The sequence below is a fragment of the Antechinus flavipes genome, chromosome 4 (genome assembly GCF_016432865.1).
Source record: "Antechinus flavipes isolate AdamAnt ecotype Samford, QLD, Australia chromosome 4, AdamAnt_v2, whole genome shotgun sequence".
Classification (NCBI taxonomy): Eukaryota; Metazoa; Chordata; class Mammalia; order Dasyuromorphia; family Dasyuridae; genus Antechinus; species Antechinus flavipes.
The window spans coordinates 314,817,827-314,838,037 of NC_067401.1; the positions used below are offsets into that span (position 1 = coordinate 314,817,827).

General features: G+C 32.5%; 1 protein-coding gene across 1 annotated transcript in view; it reads left to right on the forward strand.

The window, feature by feature from the left end:
* Positions 1-20,211, forward strand: part of AKAP7 (A-kinase anchoring protein 7) — a 228,146-nt gene that overhangs the window by 97,107 nt on the left and 110,828 nt on the right. Inside the window, exons 7-8 of the mRNA XM_051996732.1 lie at positions 781-923; positions 16,734-16,870. Coding sequence (XP_051852692.1) covers positions 781-923; positions 16,734-16,870 — 280 coding nt within the window. The remainder of the gene's footprint in view (positions 1-780; positions 924-16,733; positions 16,871-20,211) is intronic.

Sequence of the window (20,211 nt, forward strand, 5' to 3'; positions counted from 1 at the left end):
ACCTTTTTTACTTTATTAATTTTTTTCTCTCTTTCATTCCCCCCCACCAAAACAAGCCATATTTTGGTTAAATTTAACCTGAGTTAATATTAAATTATATTTGCAAAGTATGAGTACATGCTGACATGAAGGAAGGTGTTTAGAATTTACCAGGTTGTGGGTTGCTTTCTCAGCTTTTGTAGCTATTTCTATCAAACTAATGAACAATTATTTATTAAGTGCCTATTATATGTGAAGTGCTAGGAACTAGATGTATAATTTTAGATAACTCTTAGTGTCATCTTCATCTGTGAAATGAAGGGGGGGGAGGTCAGGATTTCTTTCAGCTCAAATTTCTCTAATTAAAGTTTATGGAACATAAAAAACAAACAATTATTCCAGTTTATAGTTGATCTGGGAAAACCTTTCTTGTTATAATTTTGATTCAATCAAACTTAAGTATTGTATAGAATCATAGATCAAGAATGTGGAGAAGCCTTAGAAACCACAAAGTCCAGCCTTCTCATTTTTACATTTACATGACTCTAATCTCTAATCTCTTAGAAGTGATGAGTGTTAGAGAGATTTTAACTCAGAACATCAAAATTACATATCTGGAGTGCTTTCCTCTGATGGGAGGGCGGGGACAAAGGAATGGAAATGTGAGATGGAACGTCATTTATGAGAAGAAAGTAATATTCAAGTAATGGATGATTATTTCATACATCCTATTCCTGTATTTGCCTCATATTACTTTATTATATTTATAAGAGGAATTTTGTTTGATTTTTATTTCTCTAGTACCTGTTGAACTTGGAATAAATTCCAAGAGGAGACAGGAAAATATGGGGCCAGGGAAAGAAGACCCAATGAAGAAGAAGAAGAAAAAGAAAAAATATTATCAACCTAATTATTTCCTTTCTATTCCCATCACCAACAAAGAGGTAACATTGTTTTTATTACTCAGAATTTTATTAAATATTTCTTAAACAGTTTTATTTTATAACTAGGAAAATGTAATGCTGTTTTAGCTACTTCAGTGACTGCTTTAGTCAAATCTAAAGAAATGACTTGGTAATGACTATCAAAAATATCACAGCTATGGGATGATATATGTTCTTGGTTGTCTTTCTCAGCATCTGTTTTCCTCATCTGGGGAACCTTTGACTATATCCTTTGATTCAAATCAGAAATCACTGTTTTGATAAGCAAATAGAACTCTGGATTCTCTGCTGATTATTGTTAGGGTGAGAGATCTTGACTTAGGTAAATAAAGCTAGGCTTCATAGTTATTTGAATTTGTGTCTGTATGAGGCCAGTTAATTCAAAATAATTTCTTTTAAAATGATACACTGAAATGCCATTTAATTATGGGACTTGTATATTGGTCAATTCTGGATGAAATTAAAGAGTGTGAATATCATATAAAATTTTTGAGATAGAAATTGGTATAGTTTATTTGTCTACTTTAAGAAAAAATTATATTATGAAGAGAAAAAAACTACATGTCTACTTATGTGTCTACTTTCAACCAAAAAAATAAAGACATTAAAATGCTGACAGATCAATCCAATTGAATTGAAAAACAATTTTTTTTTCTTTTTGAGGCAATTGGAGTTAAGTGACTTGCCCAGGATTATATAGCTAAGAAGTATTAAGTGTGTGAGGTCAGATATAAACTCAGGTCCTCCTGACTTCAGGGCTGGTGCTCTAACCACTGCAGCACCTAGCGGTCCTGTCCTGAAAGATTTTTTTTTTTTTTTTTTAACATCGTGGCTAAGTACAAAAAAGCCAACTTTAGAATTCCCTTCTGTCATCCCATATATATCCTACAACTTCTAAATTCATTTTTGGTCCTTTTTGAACCATAGAAAGAGAAGAATTAGAGTTTTCCCTAACAACAGTAAGAAAGTACTGTGAGCAGATAAAGAAATGTGTACAGGCCTGGGAGTGGCTTGAGCTTGGAGATGTTCATCTGCCAGCCCCTTCCCACCCTGACAGGTGGATGCTCTTTGGACAGGTTACACTCTTAGAACCTGTGTGTGACCCACTTTCTTGGAGATAAATGTCTGCATATACTCAATGACTTTTCCAGACTTTTACTATCTTGGTGGATATAGACTTTGTTTTCAACACTCTGCAGACTTTCAAATACTTAGAATATGTCCCACTACTATTTCATATGAGATTTGCATTAGCCTCTGGGTGAGTCCCAATAACTCTTTCTTGGTAAAATCCAATCATGAAAAAGAAGTATTTAGCTGCTTACTCCTATCCAATATATATTGGTCTTTGAATCATCTGCAAATTAGAAGGTTGAAGTTTGCCTGGTGTTATCACTTAACACTTGAGACAATATTTAGATATAAAAGCCAGATGATAGCTCAGGTTCATTAAAATTACCATCTAATTTCCCAAATGCAATATGCTGACTTCTCCTTATTTTTTACTGAGCTTAACTCATTATCTGCTTGTGGTTCCTATGTGAAAAATATATATTGTTCACCAAACTCAGTGCACTGGTTATTCAACTTTGTGTCAAGTTTTGGATAGTGGTTACTCTTCATCCATTTAATTTTTCTTTTATAGTTTAATAGGGCAATCTTCTAAAGAATCATGAATTTTGTTGGAGAGATCATGTGATATTCAGTGGCTTAATATAATCCACACAATCTCTGCCTTCATTAATTGGACGATCAGGAATATATCACCATCTTTATAAAGTCTTTTCAGTATGAAATTAATGTATGACATAATCCATAAATGGTGAATACCTTTGGGTACATTTTTTATATTTGGATGTTGATTTAGATAGGTTTCATTTTCACTCTGCTTGGATGTAAGCAGGAAGACAACCAGAAATGTTTTGGGGTTAGCAATATATTGATTTTCAAATTAAGGGGAAGGTAATTTCTAGCTGTCAGGTAGAACCAGGGAACATCTAGAAGGATAAATAATTGTTAAGAGTCAAAATCATCCTTAGGAGTTAGGAATATGGAGGTTATTTCAAGAAATACCTTCAAATGTATAATTTTTGAAATTCAGTCTGCAACCACAGAAAAAAATGCCTGCTCAATCCCAAATAATGTGGCATGTTCTGGGTCCTAGCTTCCACCCTTCCAACATAGCAAGCATTCTCAGAATCACATTTTGGAAATCAAAACATATTTTCCTATAACAAGAAACATCATTATTATATAATATATCCTATAAAACTAAACTATTATTACTCTGAGACACATTATGAGTTAATTATGTTTTGTGGGTAAATCTGGGAACCTAAGTATTATCTATAAAATTGTTTAGAAGAGGAAAATGTGTCTCATTCCAAATAAATGACTTAAGAGTGAATTTTTGGAACACAATTTGTAAATTGGAAACTCTCTGTATTGTGTTGGATAACTCTATTTTTGGTGTCTACATTTTGACCTCTCTTTTTAGGAACTAAAAATCAAGAACCTTCTGAACTTTTAGCTTTGACTATGAAGTCATATTTTTTGTAGTGTGGAAGTTCTTTTCCTTGTGAAAAATGATTACTTCATATTTCTAAGGGCAATAATTTTACTTTGAAATGAATGAGAAGCTTCCTTGAACACGAGAAAGCATCTTCACAACATTTTGATGAATTTGGTGCAACTATAAGAGAAATGTACCTTTGTTTCTCTTAGAGGCAATACACATTGGTTTTTATATGAAGATGAAAGAGAGCTTAACAGTTTTTTGAATACAAACATTAAGTATCATGGTGCCACTAAATGCTGATATCTTAAATGAATTTATAAAGTTCCCATTAAGAACCAGGGATAAAAAATATACAATGAGATAATTATAATTCTCAAAAACATTGTATGCTGTGTACATAGATAGGGAGAAGTGACCAGGAAAGAGTTTATGGATCTGGGAAGTCTGGGGGCTTGTGAATGGAGCCATAGAGCAAGTAACTGTAATGCCTATACAGTTAGAAGTGCTGATAATTATTTGATTCCTGAGAGTGTGCCATGTGCAAGGAGATGAGATAGATGTCTGTTTAGCATGTGGAGTGCATAGTTTGGTAGTTTAGAGCCAGACTTGCTCGAGAAACCTTGAAATCAGGGATAAGATATTTGGACTTAATTTGGTCAGTGGAGATTTTAAAACGGGTACATGATGTAGTTTTATTGTGCATTAGGCAGATTATTTTGGTAGTATTTTAGAGAATAGATAAGAATGAGGAAAGACTGGAGATAGGGACACATGATCAGGATCCTATAAATTCTAAGTATAAAAGTCCCCTGACCTGTAATGCAGGTATACTCTGCTTTGATATTACTTTATAATTTACCTTATATATACATAATACATATATATATATATATATTATATATATATATATATATATATATATATTATATATATATATATATATATATATATATATATATATATATATGCTACTTTATGGCAAGGATCATTTCATTTTTGTCTGTTTATCCTAAGGGCCTACCAGTCCTGTCAAGTAATAGGAATATTTTTTGTCAGTTGTTGTTTAGTCACGTCTGGCTCTGTGACCCCATTTGGAATTTTCATGGCAAACAGTGGCTTTACCAGTTTCTTCTCCAGGTCATTTTACTGATTAGGAAACTAAGGTAAACAGGGTTAAATAACTTTTTCAGGGTCACACAAGCTATTAAATATCTGAGACCAAATTTGAACTTAGGAAGATGAATTTTTCTTAATTCCAGACCCACAGCTCTACCACTATGCCTCCTAACTGCCCTCAAAAGAAATATTAGTTTTTGTGTTAAAACTGATTATGGTAAACTGAAAAATGAGTGAAGCAATATATAAAACTGTCCCAGATATGTTTTCACAAACAAAAAAAGCCTCCTTCCCCTTTTCAATTCTCTTGTCAGGACAGTAAGTGGAGCACCCATTGTATAAATCACAGTTCAGGAATATCATTATTTCTATTGTTTATAGGCAACCTTATAGTAGAAGAACATTGAAGAACCTTGTTCCTTTCTATTCCCAGAATTAGCATAATTGCCTCCAAATCTGGGTCCAAATTCCCTGAACAGTCATTTAATTTCTCTCAGTTTTAGTTTCCTTATTATTAAAATACAGATAATAATGCCCATAATACTTAACCTTACAGAATTGTCAGAAATTCAAATGAAATTTTGCAAAAAAGAATCTTTCTCTGTCAGCTCATGTGCCTTGTTTTTGGTTTAAAAAGTAGTTATCATTGTTAGATTCTATAATTGGGGATAGCAGAATTTTAAAAATTTATTAAGAGCCAAGTTTGTAAATAGCACTGCATGCTTTGGAGTTCTAAAGACAAAAATTAAGTAGCCTATTCTCAAGGAGTTTACATAATATATTGCAGAGGATCTAACAACATAATCTTCCTACTTCCCTAGTTACTATATTTTTTTTTCAATAATTCTTGTTCTATTTGTGTCCATGGATCACCTGGAAAAATATCATTGAATCTCCTACTTAAGAGGTAAATGATGTATTTTTAAAATATATCTATCTCAGAAAGACATATGCTTTCCAGAGGTGTTTACCATTTTCATTGATGCTATCCAGTAAAGAATTCTATCAAAATAGAACACCAGCCCTGAAGTCAGGAGGACTTGAGAAGAGTCTGGCTTCAGACACTTAACTTCGTGTGACCCTGGACAAGTCAATTGAGCCCAATTGCCTCAGCAAAGAGAGTGAGAGAGACAGAGAGAGAGAGAAGAGAGAGAGAGAATTCTATCAAAAAAGGAGTTCCCTATATATTATGTTCTCCATGTCCTCTTGTTTGTGGGTGGCATTATATTAAACTATGTTTGGTAACGAGCCAATAAATCTTGTCATTCATGGAAAAAAACACTTAGGTGATGAAGAATGCTTATTGTCCAGATTATTATATATAAACAGATGGATAGCCCATGTGATCTAATTTTAGATAGATACTGTATATGATAGACAACAATCTAGGCCCAAAATTAAACAGAAAAAGAGAATTTTGGGGAAAGTTGTGGTGAAATTACATAGCACTTATAAGTGATTCCAAGTTATCAACTAATAGGAAAACTCTAGTTTTTAACTTCAGAATTCTTCTAGTGATATTATATGATTATGGATCATGAAATATCATAATCTCTAAAGAATCTAAATTCTGCTTAAGAAATAAGGAGGCTGATCTGGAGGAGGGGGTGAAAGGAGGGAGGGAAAAAGTCCGAACAGAAGTGAGTGCAAGGGATAATGTAAAAAAAAAAAATTACTCAGGCATGAGCTCTGTCAAAAAGTTATTTTAAAAAAAGAGAGAGAGAAGTGGTGGACTACAGTTTCAGAAAATTGTATATGTTATTTTTAATTATTATTAATTTTAATATTGATTAATATAATAATAATAATAAAATATTGTTACCAAAAAAAAAAAAAAAGAAATAAGGAGGCTGATCATTGGACAGATATAGTATACCTAAGCTATTCTGGAAAGCAATTTTGAACTATGCTCCACCTTTCCCCACTCTCATTATTAGTCTTTGCATACCTTTGGACTCAATGATACTGTTACTAGGTCTATAGAAAAAATAATATCAAATAAAGAAGAAAGGAACTCCTGTGTTTTATAGGAACGGTTTTTTGGGTTACAAAAGAATAGGGAACTGAGGAACTTCCTATCAATTGAGAAATGGATGAATAAATTATTTTATATTAATGTGATGTGATGAGATTATCATTGTTCCATAAGAAATAATGAATGAAGATACTGGTTTAAAAAAAAAACATTTTGAACAAAGATGTCAGAGTGAAGCCAGGAAGCTGCTGAAGCACTCCCAATTTCTCTTGAAAACCACATTAAACCAAGCCTCTGAACAGTCTGATAATAAAAACACTCTTCTGCTCAAGATAGATTGAAAGGACTTAAAGACAGGTCAGTTTCACTGGAGTGAAAGGGGATTTATTCTTGCTCAGATGGAGTCTGGGAAAGCCAGTGAGAGGTTCTTAAATGTAGCAGATCAGCAACTAGGACCCTCAGTCCTGGCTCAGTAGAGTAGGAGACCAGTGGGGCAGCCTCAGTCCCAGCTCAGAAGGCAAACTGAGAAACCAAGCTGTTTCTTGGAAAGAGCAGGCAAAACTATCTCCTGCTGAACAAAACACCAAACACAAGGTGCCCCTGTGCTCAAAGCCAAGGATCTGAGCTGCCCAGGAAATTTAGGACAAGGCCCCTTTTACCCCGGGAGCAGAGATCCCATAAAAGTAAAAAAGAGGAAATACAAAAAGAAAAGAAAATGAACAAGAAACAGAAAAGAACCTTGACTATAGAAAGCTACTGTGTTAACAAGGCAGACCAAAACACTTAACTCAGACAAGGATAAAGTGTCAACAAAGAAAATCTCAAAAGGGGGATATGAATTGATCCTAAGCCCAAAGAGGCTTCTTGGAAGTACTCCTAAAAGGCTTTAAAAGGCACTTAAGAGAGGTAGAGGAAAAAATGAGAACAAAAATGAGAAGTATGCAAGAGAGAGTCAACAGCTTAAGGCAATTCCTTAAAAAATGCAATTGACCAAATGCAAAAAATATCCACTGAGGAAAATAGCACCTTGAAAAGTAGAATTAATCAAGTAGAAAAAAAGATACAAAAGCTAACTGAAGAAAATCACATTAAAAACTAGGAATGGGGCAAATGGAAGCTAATGACTCAGACATCAAGAATTAGTCAAACAAAGTAAAAAGAATGAAAAAAATAGAAGAAAATACTTCATTCATTCATATGAAAATAATTCATTCATTTGAACAGCGGACCGGAAAATAGTGCCAGAAGAGATAATTTAAAAATTATTGATTTAGTTGAAGACCATGATCAAAAAAAAAAAAGAAAAAAAAAAAAAAAGCCTGGATAGCATTCTTCATGAGATCAAGCAAAACTACCCTGATATTTTATAAAAAGAAGGGGTAATAATCATTGAAAGAATCACCTTTAGAAAGAGATCCCACAAGGAAAACCCTAAGTAACATTGTTGCACAACTCCAGAGCTACAATTTTAAGGAAAAACTACTTTAAGCTTTCGGACAAAAACAATTCACATATCAAGGAACAAAAGTCAGGATTACCCAGGATCTGGCAGCTTCTGTAGTAAAGGATTTAGTGGACTTGAAATACAATATTTTGGAAGGCAAAGAACCTGGGATTACAACCAACAATTAACTAACCAGTGAGACATCTTTCAGGGGAGATGATGGATTTCCAACGAAATAAGAAACTTTAAATCATTTCTAGTGAAAAAACCAGAACTAACCAGAAAACAGACTTAAGAGAAAGAAAGGTAAACAGGGGAAAATAATATATATTTTAAGATTAAATTGTTTACTTCCATACATGGGAAAATGATATCTGTAACTCTTGAGAACGATACCTGTTATTAGGGCATTTAGAAGGGGGCATCACATGGATGGAAGGGTATGATTGTGAATGGACTCTGATGTCATGATATCAAAGAAAAAGACATTAAGTGATAGGAAAAAAGACTATACTGAAAGAAGAGGAAAGAGGAAATATAATAAGACAAATTAGATTACATGAAGAAACCCCTAATATATAATCCAGGGAAAGAAGTGAGGAGGAGGAGGAACATTGTCTAAAGCTTGATCTCATCAGTTTTGGCTCTAAGAAGGCATAATTTAATCATTCAGATGGCTGTAGAAATTTATCTAATCCTATATAGAAGTTGGAGGAGAAAGATGAAAGAACAGGGAGGGATTGGATAGAAAGGGAGGGTAGAAACACTGCGAGAAAAGGGTAAGAGAAAGGGAGAGGGGTGATAAGATATGGCAGATAGTGGATGGGGTAGATTAAAACAAAACACTACTAAGGAAGGAAGAAAGTATGGAAAGAGAAGAAAAATATTGACAGAGGGGGCAGCTAGGTGATGCAGTGGTTAGAGCGCCAGCCCTGAATTGAGGAAGACACTTAACACTTCCTAGCTATGTGACTCTAGGCAAGTCATTTAACCCCAATTGTCTAGGGGGAAAAAGTATATACAGAGAAAAAACAGGATGGAGGGAAATACAGAGCTGGCAATCATAAATTGTGAATGGGATGAACTCTCCCATAAAACAGAAACAATTTGATTGAAAAACAGAATCTTATAATAGGTTGTTTACAAGAAACATATTTGAAATATAGAGATACATACAGAGTAAAAGTAAAAAGGTTGAAGCAGAATTTATTATGCTTCAGCTGAAACAAAAAAATCAGGGGTATCAATTCTGATCTTAGATATAGCAAAATGAACTCCCTGAGAAAAGACCTGTAGGGCCAGATGGATTTACAAATGAATTTTACAAACCATTTAAAAAACGATTAATTCCATTACTATGTAATCTATTTGGAAAAATAAGCAAAGGAGTCCTACCAAATTCCTTCTATGACAGAAATGCGGTACTGATACCTAAAGTTGGAAGCGCAAAATCAGAAAGAAAATTACACACCAATCTCTCTAATGAATATTGTTGTAAAAATTTTAAACAAAATACTAGCAAAGAGATTACAGCAGTGTATCACTGTACAGCAGGATAATACACAGTGACTAAATGGGATTTATACCAGGAATGAAGGGCTAGTTCAATATCAGAAAAACTATTGCCATAATCAACCATATCAATAACAAAACCAACAGTAATCATATGATAATCTCTACAAAATACAGCACCCATTCCTATTAAAAAACCTTATACAGAGCATAGGGATAAAAGATTTCCTTAAAATAATAACCAGTATTTATCTAAAACCCACAGCAAGCATTATTTGTGATAGAAGAAGCTGGACACATTCCCAATTAAATCAGAGGTGTAACAAGGGTGCCGATCAGCACCAGTATTATTCAATATTGTACTAGAAAAGTTGGCTTTAGCAATAAGGGGAAAAAAAGGATTTAAAGGAATTAGAATAAGCAGTGAGGAAATAAAACTGTCTTTGCAGATGATACAATAATATACTTAGACAATCCTAGAAAATCATCCAAAAATCTGTTGGAAACAATTGACAGCTTTAGCAAAGTTGCAGGATATAAAATGAACCCACACAAATCATCAACATGTATATTTATTATTGACAGAGCTCATCAGCAAGACATAGAGAAATTCCATTTAAAATAACTGGACAAAATATATTATTTGGGTGTCTTAACTGCCAAGACAAACCCAAAAACTGTATGAATACAATTACAAAACATTTCTCACATAAATAAAGTCAGATCTAAACAATTGGGAAAATATCAGTTACTCATGGGTAGGCCTGGCTAATATAATAAAAACCTAATTCTACCTAAATTCTATCTAATTGGCATATTTGTATACCAATCAAACTGCCAGAATGTTATTTTATAGAGCTAGAAAAACAATAACAAAATCCATCTAGAAGAACAAAAGGTCAAGAATATCAAGATAATTAAAGGAAAAAAATACAAGCAGCACCAAACCTAAAACTCTATTATAAAACAGCAGTCATCAAAATTTTTTGATACTGACTGAGAAATAGAGTGATGGATCAGTGGAATAGGTTAGATTCACAAGACAATAGTAATCTAGTATTTTATGAATTTAGTTTTATGGTATATGCTTATGGCATAAGACCTCATTATTTCACAAAAATTGCTGGGAAAACTAGAAAATATGTCAGAAATTCGGCATAGACCTATATCTCACATCCTATACCAAAATAAGGTCAATATGGGTATATGATTTGGGCCTAACGGTGATACCATAAGTAAATTAGAAGATCAAGGAATTATCTACTTATCAGATCTTTAGAGAAGGGAGGAATTTATGATCAAAGAAGAACTAAAGAACATTATAAAATGCAAAATGAACAATTTTGATTATATTAAATTAAAAAGTTTTTGCACAAAATCAACAGAAACAAGTTTTAAAAGAAAGCACAAAACTGGGGGGAAAATTTGCAGCCTGTGTTTCTGATAAAGGTCTTATTTCTAAAATTATAAAGAATTGTCAAGTCATTCCCTATTGATAAATGGTCAAAAGATATGAATAGACAATTTTCAAATAATGAAATTAAAGCCATCTATAGTCATGTAAAGAAATCCTCCAAATCACTATTGATTAGAGAAATGCAAATTAAAACAACTCTGAGATATTGCCTTGCACCTCTCAAATTGGCTAAGATGACAGGAAAAGATAATGATAAATGTTGGAGGGGATGTGGGAAAAATGAAACATTAATGCATTTTTGATGGAATTATGAAATGATCCAGCCATTCTGAAGAGTAATCTGTAACTATAGCCTAAAGGGCTATAAAACTGTGTATACCTTTTGATCCAGTAGTGCTATTACTGCTTCTATATCCCAAGAAAATCAAAGGGAAAAGGATCCACATGTGCAAAAACTGTTTATAACAGCTATTTTTGTGGTAGCAAAGAATTGGAAAAGGAGTAGGTGCCCATCAGTTAAGAAATGGCTGAATTAGTGGTGGTTTATGAAAATAATGAAATATACAGTTTTATAAAAAATGAAAAACAAGCTTTTGTTTTAGAAAGTCCTGGAAAGATTTACAAGAACTGATGCTGAGCAAAACAAGAAAAATCAGGAATACATTGTACATAGTAACAGTAAGATATGCTATAAAAGACTTGGTTCTTCTCAGTGGTTCAGTGATCCAACCAATGCCAAAAAAAACTTTGAATGGAAACCATCTGCATCCAGAAAAAGAACTATGGAGATTGTATGTAAATCAACATATACTATGTTCATATCTTTTATCTGTTTTTTTCTCTCCCGTGGGTTTTCCCTTTTGCTTTGGTTTTTCTCTGCCAATGTGATAAATAAAGAAATGTATATTTTAAAATATAATAAAAAGACAATCCCAAAGATGTAATGACAAAGTATACTATGTTTCCAGTGAAAGAATAAATATCATTTGAATATAGATTGAAACATGTTATTTTTCATTTTATTTCTTCTTTTATTCCAATTTTCTTGTATTAAACAATCAATATAGAAATGTTTTGCGTGATTGCACATGTGTAACCTGTATCTGATTGTTTGCTGTCTCAGGGAGGGGAAGGGAGAAAGGGAATTAATATTTATAGACTATAAATAAGAATGCTTAAAAATTAAAAAGAATTTGTCATAAACAGAGAAAAGTGAAGTTTTTAGAACTGGGAGAACAACTTATATAATAATTGCAGTATTACAAAGGCAAACAACTTTGAAAGACTTAGGAACTCTAACAACAGTGTTAAACAACCTCCTGACAAAGTTGATGGACTCAGAATTCATAGAGACATTTTTTTTGGACATAGATAATATGAGGATTTGTTTAATTTTTTGTTTGTAATACATCCTTTCTCTTTGGGAATGGGAAGATAAGCAGAGATATGGTGAGTTTTTATTGATTAGAAATAAATTTTCTTTCTTTGTTTCTTTTTTGTTGTTGTTGTTGAGGCAATTGGGGCTAAGTGACTTGCCCAGGGTCACACAACTACGAAGTGTTAAGTATCTGAGATCAGATTTGAATTCAGGTCCTTCTGACTTCAGGGCAGGTGCTCTATTCATTGAGCCACCTAGCTGCCCCTATAAATTTAATTTCTAAAACGAATCAAAATTGTTAACTTCAAAGAGATTGGAGAGAGATGTTGCTACTGTAAGTAGCCTGTAACATACAGCCATTAAAAACTTGTACAAAAGCAATAGAGAAAAGATATCCTTAAGGATATGAATGACCACAAAGGAGTATGACAGGTTATGTAAAGAAAGGGATAGGAGAGGGAGGGATAGTGTACAGATAGTCTGAGTCCTGCATAACTCAATATAAGAATCCAGGCAAGTTCTCCATTATGTAGTAAATATTCTGTGAAGGATTATGTAATTTCTCTCAGAGCAGTAACTTTCATTTTGTTTTTGTATTTTTAATGCCTATGAAGATATGTTGTGAGTGATTAGCACCTCATAAAACGTTTATTGAATTACATTAAATTGGAAGAATGTAAAAAAAATAGCATCTGATTAGAAGACAGAGGTTAATTATGGTGACGAAGACTTAGTGACATTGTAAGAATATTGAAATTGCCAATAAGGCAGAAAAAGTAAAAGCTGATTAGAATAGCTAAAGTATTGGAGTTATTAAGGCCAGGAGGTATATTAGATAGAGGTGAAAGTCAGTCCAAAATGTCAAAGTCAGAAAGAGCTAAGAATATCGCTTCTATGTGACAAGTCATTTAAGGCAACTCTGCATTTGTTTCATGAAGAACAGTTTTTAATTCGTATTAGTAGAGAAAAAAATGAAAACAAAAAAATGAAACAGTAAAATGAAACAGTAGAAAGTAAAATATAAAAAAAAAAAACTTGAGGTTTGGAATATAAATAAAATCATAATGATCTTGGTTATGATGTCTTTGCCTGATAGTTTATAAAGTTTTAAATCTGTCATAATTTTTAATATAAAAATGAATGCTTTTTAGAAAACGTTTTACATATTTTTTTTCCATAAAAAGAAAGTATTCAGTCATCTTTAGATTTGGCTATAGTGTTTAACAGATGGAAATCTGCTTTTGATTCACTTGGTTCAGAACAAGAAGTTACATAACTGATGAAATATTTATGATTATTAAGAAGTAAATTATTTAAAAATTTCCCATAGTATTACATTTATGCTTCATTTTACTTTTACCCATATGTGTAGTGTGCCTGAAATATAACCAAAGAAGCTCTTAAGCTAGGCTTTTAATATCAAACCTTCTCTTGACTTTTTCTATATAAATAACAGAAAAGTTATTCTTGAAATCTGGCATAATTTTAAAATATCATTTTTATAATATTAAAGACTTTAGAGATAGCTATGATATTGTGTTTGGAGAGAGTTGATGTTGGAAGCAATATTTAGAATTGAAAGATTGGGGGTCAGACCCTAACCCTGATATATACTGATTCTGCAACCCTACCTAGGCAAATTACTTAACCTATTAGAACCCTGATAATTAACTAAATGTATAAATTGTAGAATAATTGCCAATCTGTTTTGGTAGAGGAGTCTTCTCACTGGGAATTTTCTATGTAATTGCTTTCTATGAAATCACAAGGCTATTCCCCACCCTCAAAAAAAAAGGATATAGACAATTTTTCTAAAATAAAATATAAAAGAAAATTATATTCTTATTACATACTAATATAATATTATACATAATTCTCTTGTTATATATAACATAGTTTAAAATTATATTCAGCCTATGTAATTGTTAAAAATGTTAAATTTAAGCATGTGTATTTGAATACATATATAGCTACATTATATATATATATATATATATATATATATATGCACTGAGATAGTTTATTGTTTGGGTAACAATAGGGAGGCCAATATCATTTAATGGAATGAAAGTATAGGTCATAGAAAGCCTGTAACAGGTTTCAAATATGTAACTCATGTGTGACTCAAAACAACTTCTCAGGAGGATGGAACCAAATTAAAATGTAACTTGGAAATATTTCACAAAATAGATAAAAAGTACATTAGAACACAGATAATATTAATATGTGATTTGACACTAGAAAGCCAAGAAAAGTCATGGGCTTCAGTTATGACATTTACAAAGATTGAAGTAGCCAATATTTTACATTAGAAGGCATATAACCATGGGGATAATTTATTTCTGTACTGTTTTCTTAAGGAAAAAAATAGTGTTGATGGCACATGCTAAAGTTCTTATTTAATTTTTTATAATGAATAAAATCCAAGAGTTAGTCAAGATTTGTACTTTTAAAGACTTAAGGGATCAACACCTGGTTATTTACATTTTGACTTTCCCATTAGCATGTATGTGATTTGAGGATAGGAACTGTTTTTGTATCTACAGTGCTTAGCTTGGCAAAAATAGTGAGAACTTAATAAGTGCTCAACTGACTTAATCTATTTTATGATATTTTAGACATATAACTGTAATAAAAAGTAATAAAATAAAATATAAATTGTAATAAAGATAGTGTATTTTGATCAATTTTTAGCACTTCACTTTTCTAAATTTTTTGTATATAATAGATACCCCCATGAAAAAAATACATTACGACATGAGTCTATATTAACGTTAATATATTTTAAATATATTCAATATATTAAATGTATATTGAAATTCCATTAAGTGGGTTGAATTTATTATATTATGAATATATAACCAGTGTGACATAATGATATATGGCCAGCTCTTTTTTAAAAAACATTCATTAATCATTTCATTAAAAAAGACAAAATGTTCTTGAAATATTATTTTTTCCAGTTCAGCCTCAGTGGGTCTAAGAATGCCCTTTGTCGTTACCAATACTGGTCAAAACAACAAATTTTTACTTAAACCTTTTGTGTCCCAACACTATCTTAGGAACTTTGAAGGATCATCCCAGAAAAGTAGAATATGGACTCTTATCTGAAAACACTTCTAATCTGGTTATATTTACACTGATTATAAGTACATATAAAATTAAGCATTATAGTTATAGTTTAACACATTGTTCAATTATAGCGTGCTGCTTACCAAATTATTAGCATTCTTTCCTTGTGTATCACAGAGGTGATTTTTTTGCCTCAGGAAATATTATTTCAAGTACTAGCCTGTAATTTCCTATCAACTCATTTACAGAAATGACTTGTGGAGCTGTGGAATGTTAAGGGATATTAATAAAAGTTAAATGTGATGGGTTATTTAGGATCTGGATGCTTAGAATAAGGGAAAACAATTCCAAGAAGTGATAACATGGGACAGTAATTTCCTTTTTCAATTCAGGAAGCAGTGAGGAAGAAAGAAAGAATTGAATGTGGGATTGGATGGGGAGATCTCCTGTGATCCCTATAATATTTCTTTAAAAAAACTTCCTTCTATAAACATAATTGTAGCATTATTTCTCTTCAAGAGTATAGAAAACTCTTGAAGACAGCCAAGTCTACTGTCAGGATTGTTCAATTGAAAATATGAAATAGGATATCTCATCCACAAATAGAGAATGATCAAGTTGCTTATACCATAACAAGAAGAATATAGCTTTTGTGGAGAAGAATATGATTGAAGTGTGCCATATTGGTTACTATATGAACAGGTCTGTGGAGATAGATAAGTTTAGAGTCAAGCTAAGTAAATAAGAATTTATTAAGTGTTTTCTATATTATAGAGAATGTGCTACAAAGTTAGATAAATAGTATTCTCTACTTTCAAACTCTGTGTCTAATAGGAGAGAAAACTTGAAAACAACTATGTATAAACAGAATCATTTGAAAGTGATATCAGAAGGAAGGTACTAATTTGTACCTTAAATTGCATTTAAGAGAATGCAAAAGGCTTTTTGAAGGAGGTGGAATTTTAGCAGGAACTTGAAGGAAGCTGAGTGAACTAAATGATGAGGATGAAGACAGGGAGAGGGAGAGTTCTAGGAATGTAGAACAGATAGTGAGGAGAAGACCAGAAGAGAATTTAATCTTTTAATAAGTTTCCTTTTCTGTAAAATGAGTCATTAGGCTGGATGATCTCACAGATCCCATTCAGTTGAATTATTTCATGATTCTATGATTCAGATATTGTATTAAAGCAAGTAGTACAACCATCCATGATTTTCAAGGAAGTCAACTTGAGATAATGAAAAATATATTCGTTTGATATTGATATTGCTTTTAAAATTATTCTATGATATTGTAGTTGTTTTTCCTGCACTTTATAAAGATTATTTTTGGCAATAATATCCATTTTTGTCTAATTACTAGTTTTTATTTTTTGATTAGATTACAAGAGGAATTCAGACTCTACAAAACACAGTAATACAGCAAGATAAACGGCTGTCCAAAATAATGACTAGTTGTGGTTCCTTCCATGTTACCCTCCTAGTGATGCATTTACTAAATGAAGAGGAAGTTAACATGTAAGTATTTTTAGATAAAATATTTCTTTCCTATTCTTCCCCAACCTTCCAGTCATTATACAAGTGTAGAAAAAAAGAATTGAATGCTTTAAAAATAGATTAAAAGACTATTAGTATCTTAAATCTTATTTATTCAAATGATAAACCTCATAATGATAGGAAAGAGCATATATATTATCAAAAACTATGCCAATGCAATGTAAATTTTTTAAGCTCCTACCAAGGAGAAAAGATTTTGATTATAGGTTAGTTAACAAACTATTTCATGTCATTTAAAAATAAGTAAAGCTCAGTTTGGTGAGACTTATCACCAAGTTAGCTGTAGAGAAATGATTTCTTTGCTCAACTCAATAAACAGATTCTTTTAACTAAGTCATGGGGCATTTGTGATCATTGTGATTTGGAGATATTTATTTGGAGACAGTTGAGATGTTGAATTAATAAACAGTTGCATGGGAACATAGAGAATTATAGAATGTTACAAATAGAAGGAATCTTGAGGAACTTCCAGTCCAGTTGCCTTTGTTCAAAACCACATAGCCATTTTGTGGCAGAATTGTAACTTGTGCACAGCACAGTTTCTTTTTTTTTTTTTCCTTTTTTATTTGTTTGAATAGACATTTATTAAGTACTTTCTATATGCAGGACAGAATGGTGAGCATTTGGAATAATATCAGATAGATTCTGTCTTAGGAATTTTCCAGTCTAATGAGGGAATGGATAAATATCTAAATAACTGTGATCATAGGGACAGTAAGTAGAGAGATATCCAGGAACAGTGCTATGACATGGACTTGGATTCATAGAGAAAAGCCATCTGGTAGTAGAAAGAATCACTAATTTGAAATTCTAGGACTTTAGTTATAATATCAGCTTTCCTATATAGTATTTGTATGATCTTGCTTTGGACATTTATCCTCACTGGACCTCAGTTTTCTCATCTGTAGAATGGAGAGGCTAGACTAGATGATCTCTAAAGTACCTTTCAACTCTATAATTTTTTGAGTTCATTTAGATTTTAGAGTAATGTAAGTTAGTATTCTACTATACCATATGACTTTTTATTAGAATACTTATGTAACCAGATGGGTCTAGAGTTTTATTTTGTGTTTGTTCTTAGGTTGTTGTGCTTTCAAAAATAATTCTACGAGCCGTACATATCTTTTGTAGCAAAATAGAGGGTCTCTTACTTTCTATTTAGATAAATAAAAGAGATTTCTCTTTGGCCTCACCTTAACATATTTCTGAGTTCAGTATCTTAGAATCTCAGAATTGAAAGTCATTTTAGAGACTGCCTCAGCAAACACATATCTGAACAGAAATTCCTGCTATAACATTTTCATATTGGTCTCTGCTTAAATACTGACAGTGAAACAGACTATCCCAGTTTGACAAAGTTTTAATGGTTTGGAAGTTTTATACTTCTAGTAAGACTTGCAACTTTTACCCATTGTTACTATTTCTGCCTTAGCAAAGTCTTCTTTAATGAGAAGTAGTCATTTCTTTAAACAGCCCTCATCACCATCCTAATACCCCTATTCTGAATGTTCTCCCACTAACTTGTATAGATAAGGTTTGATAAAGATAGAGGATAGTGAAAATTTCACTTCTGGGTTCTAGATATTGCTTCTCTTAACCCAGACAAGGACAGCATTAGCTTTTTGCTGTGCTACACTTTTAACTCATCTGGAGCCTACAGTCACCAAAATCCCTGGACATATCCCTCATTTTGTTGTTGTAAACTTGTAGATTTTTATAGCCCATTTATAGTGATTTTTTAGGATCTTTATCCTGATCTAGCATGCTAATGATCTTCATGTCTTCTGCAAGTTTTTGACAGGTGTACCTTATACACTTTATCCAAATCACTGATAAAAATGTTTAATGCTACACAGGAAAGGACAGAGTCTTTGGGCAGACCAATAGAAAATTTTTTTCCATATTGACATTGGCCTGTTAATTATCACTCTTTGAATTCCATTATTAAAACAATTAAGAATTTATCTAAACTATCTCTATAATATCAATAGGGATAGGATAAAACTTTATCCTATGCTTTTAGCATAGCATCTCTTTTAAGAGATCTAAAAATATAATCTTTAAAGTATTATACATCTGCTATTCTAGTTACCCAATAAATAGATAGATGGATGGATGGATGGATGGATTGATAGATAAATAAGTTCATGAATTAATTAATAAAAGAGGTTAATCTGGCATGACTTGTTGCCTATTAAGAGGTTACTGCTTTCTTGAGAAGATGTCTGATACATTAGAAAATGACCCACTTTATTTCTGGTTTTGTCAATGCTGATAGTATGACATTTTATATCATCTGTAATGTAGAGAATGAAATAATACTGCATTTCACATTTAGTACCTTGGATAGCATGTTTGTATCTTTTCTTTGTTAATAGATCTCTTAGATTCTGTAGAGAATGTAAAAAAAAAAAACAGTAAGGAAGAGCTTTCAAGCTTATAGGGAGATTTTTATATATATACATGTTTGTATGCTACACTTTTAACTCATCTGGACTGACAAGGTAGCAGGGGGCTGGGTTAGAAAGGATTTGGAATGCAAAATAGGGAGTTTTGTATTTAATCCTGGAAACAATAGGGAGCCATTAGAGTTTATTGGACCTGTGCCATAGGAAAACCACTGTAGTGGCTGAATCAAGGATGGACTGGAGAGAGGAGAGATTTGAGACAGGCAGCCTCCCCTGCAGTGTCCTTGGTACGAAGTGCGAGAATCTGCATAAAGATGCTGGTATCTTTATGAGGATAAGAGGAAAAGAGCAGGAAGTATTGGAAAGGTGTTTGTTATAAAGACGAAATCCACAGGCCTTAGACTTTTTGCCCAAGATATCCCATAGAGTTATTAAAGTTAACAGTCCAGAACTGAACTTGTTCCTGACTTCCCTGTTACTATCTAGGGAACCCCAATCCTTCCTGTCACCCAGCCTCACCCTCCATCCTGAACATGTCACTTTTCTCTACCCCCAAGTCCTGGCAGTTTGACTTTCAGAACATCTCTTGCATACTCATCCTGCTCCTCTTCACTCTTTTGTTACTACCGCCATCCAAAGGCAGCATTTCATCGTCTCTTGACTGGACTTTCTGCCCCAGTACTTTCCTCACTCCAGTACAAACTGCAGTAAGCATCTAAATGATGCACAGAACTGAGCATGTGCCCCATTCAGTAAATTCCAGGGGTTCTCTGTTACTTCCAGAACCAAATATAAAGTCCTCTGGCTTTTCAAAGTCTTAAGCCTGATCCTTCTGGTTTTTTTTAAAAAAGGCAATTGGGGTCAAATGACTTGCCCAGGATCACACAGTCTTCA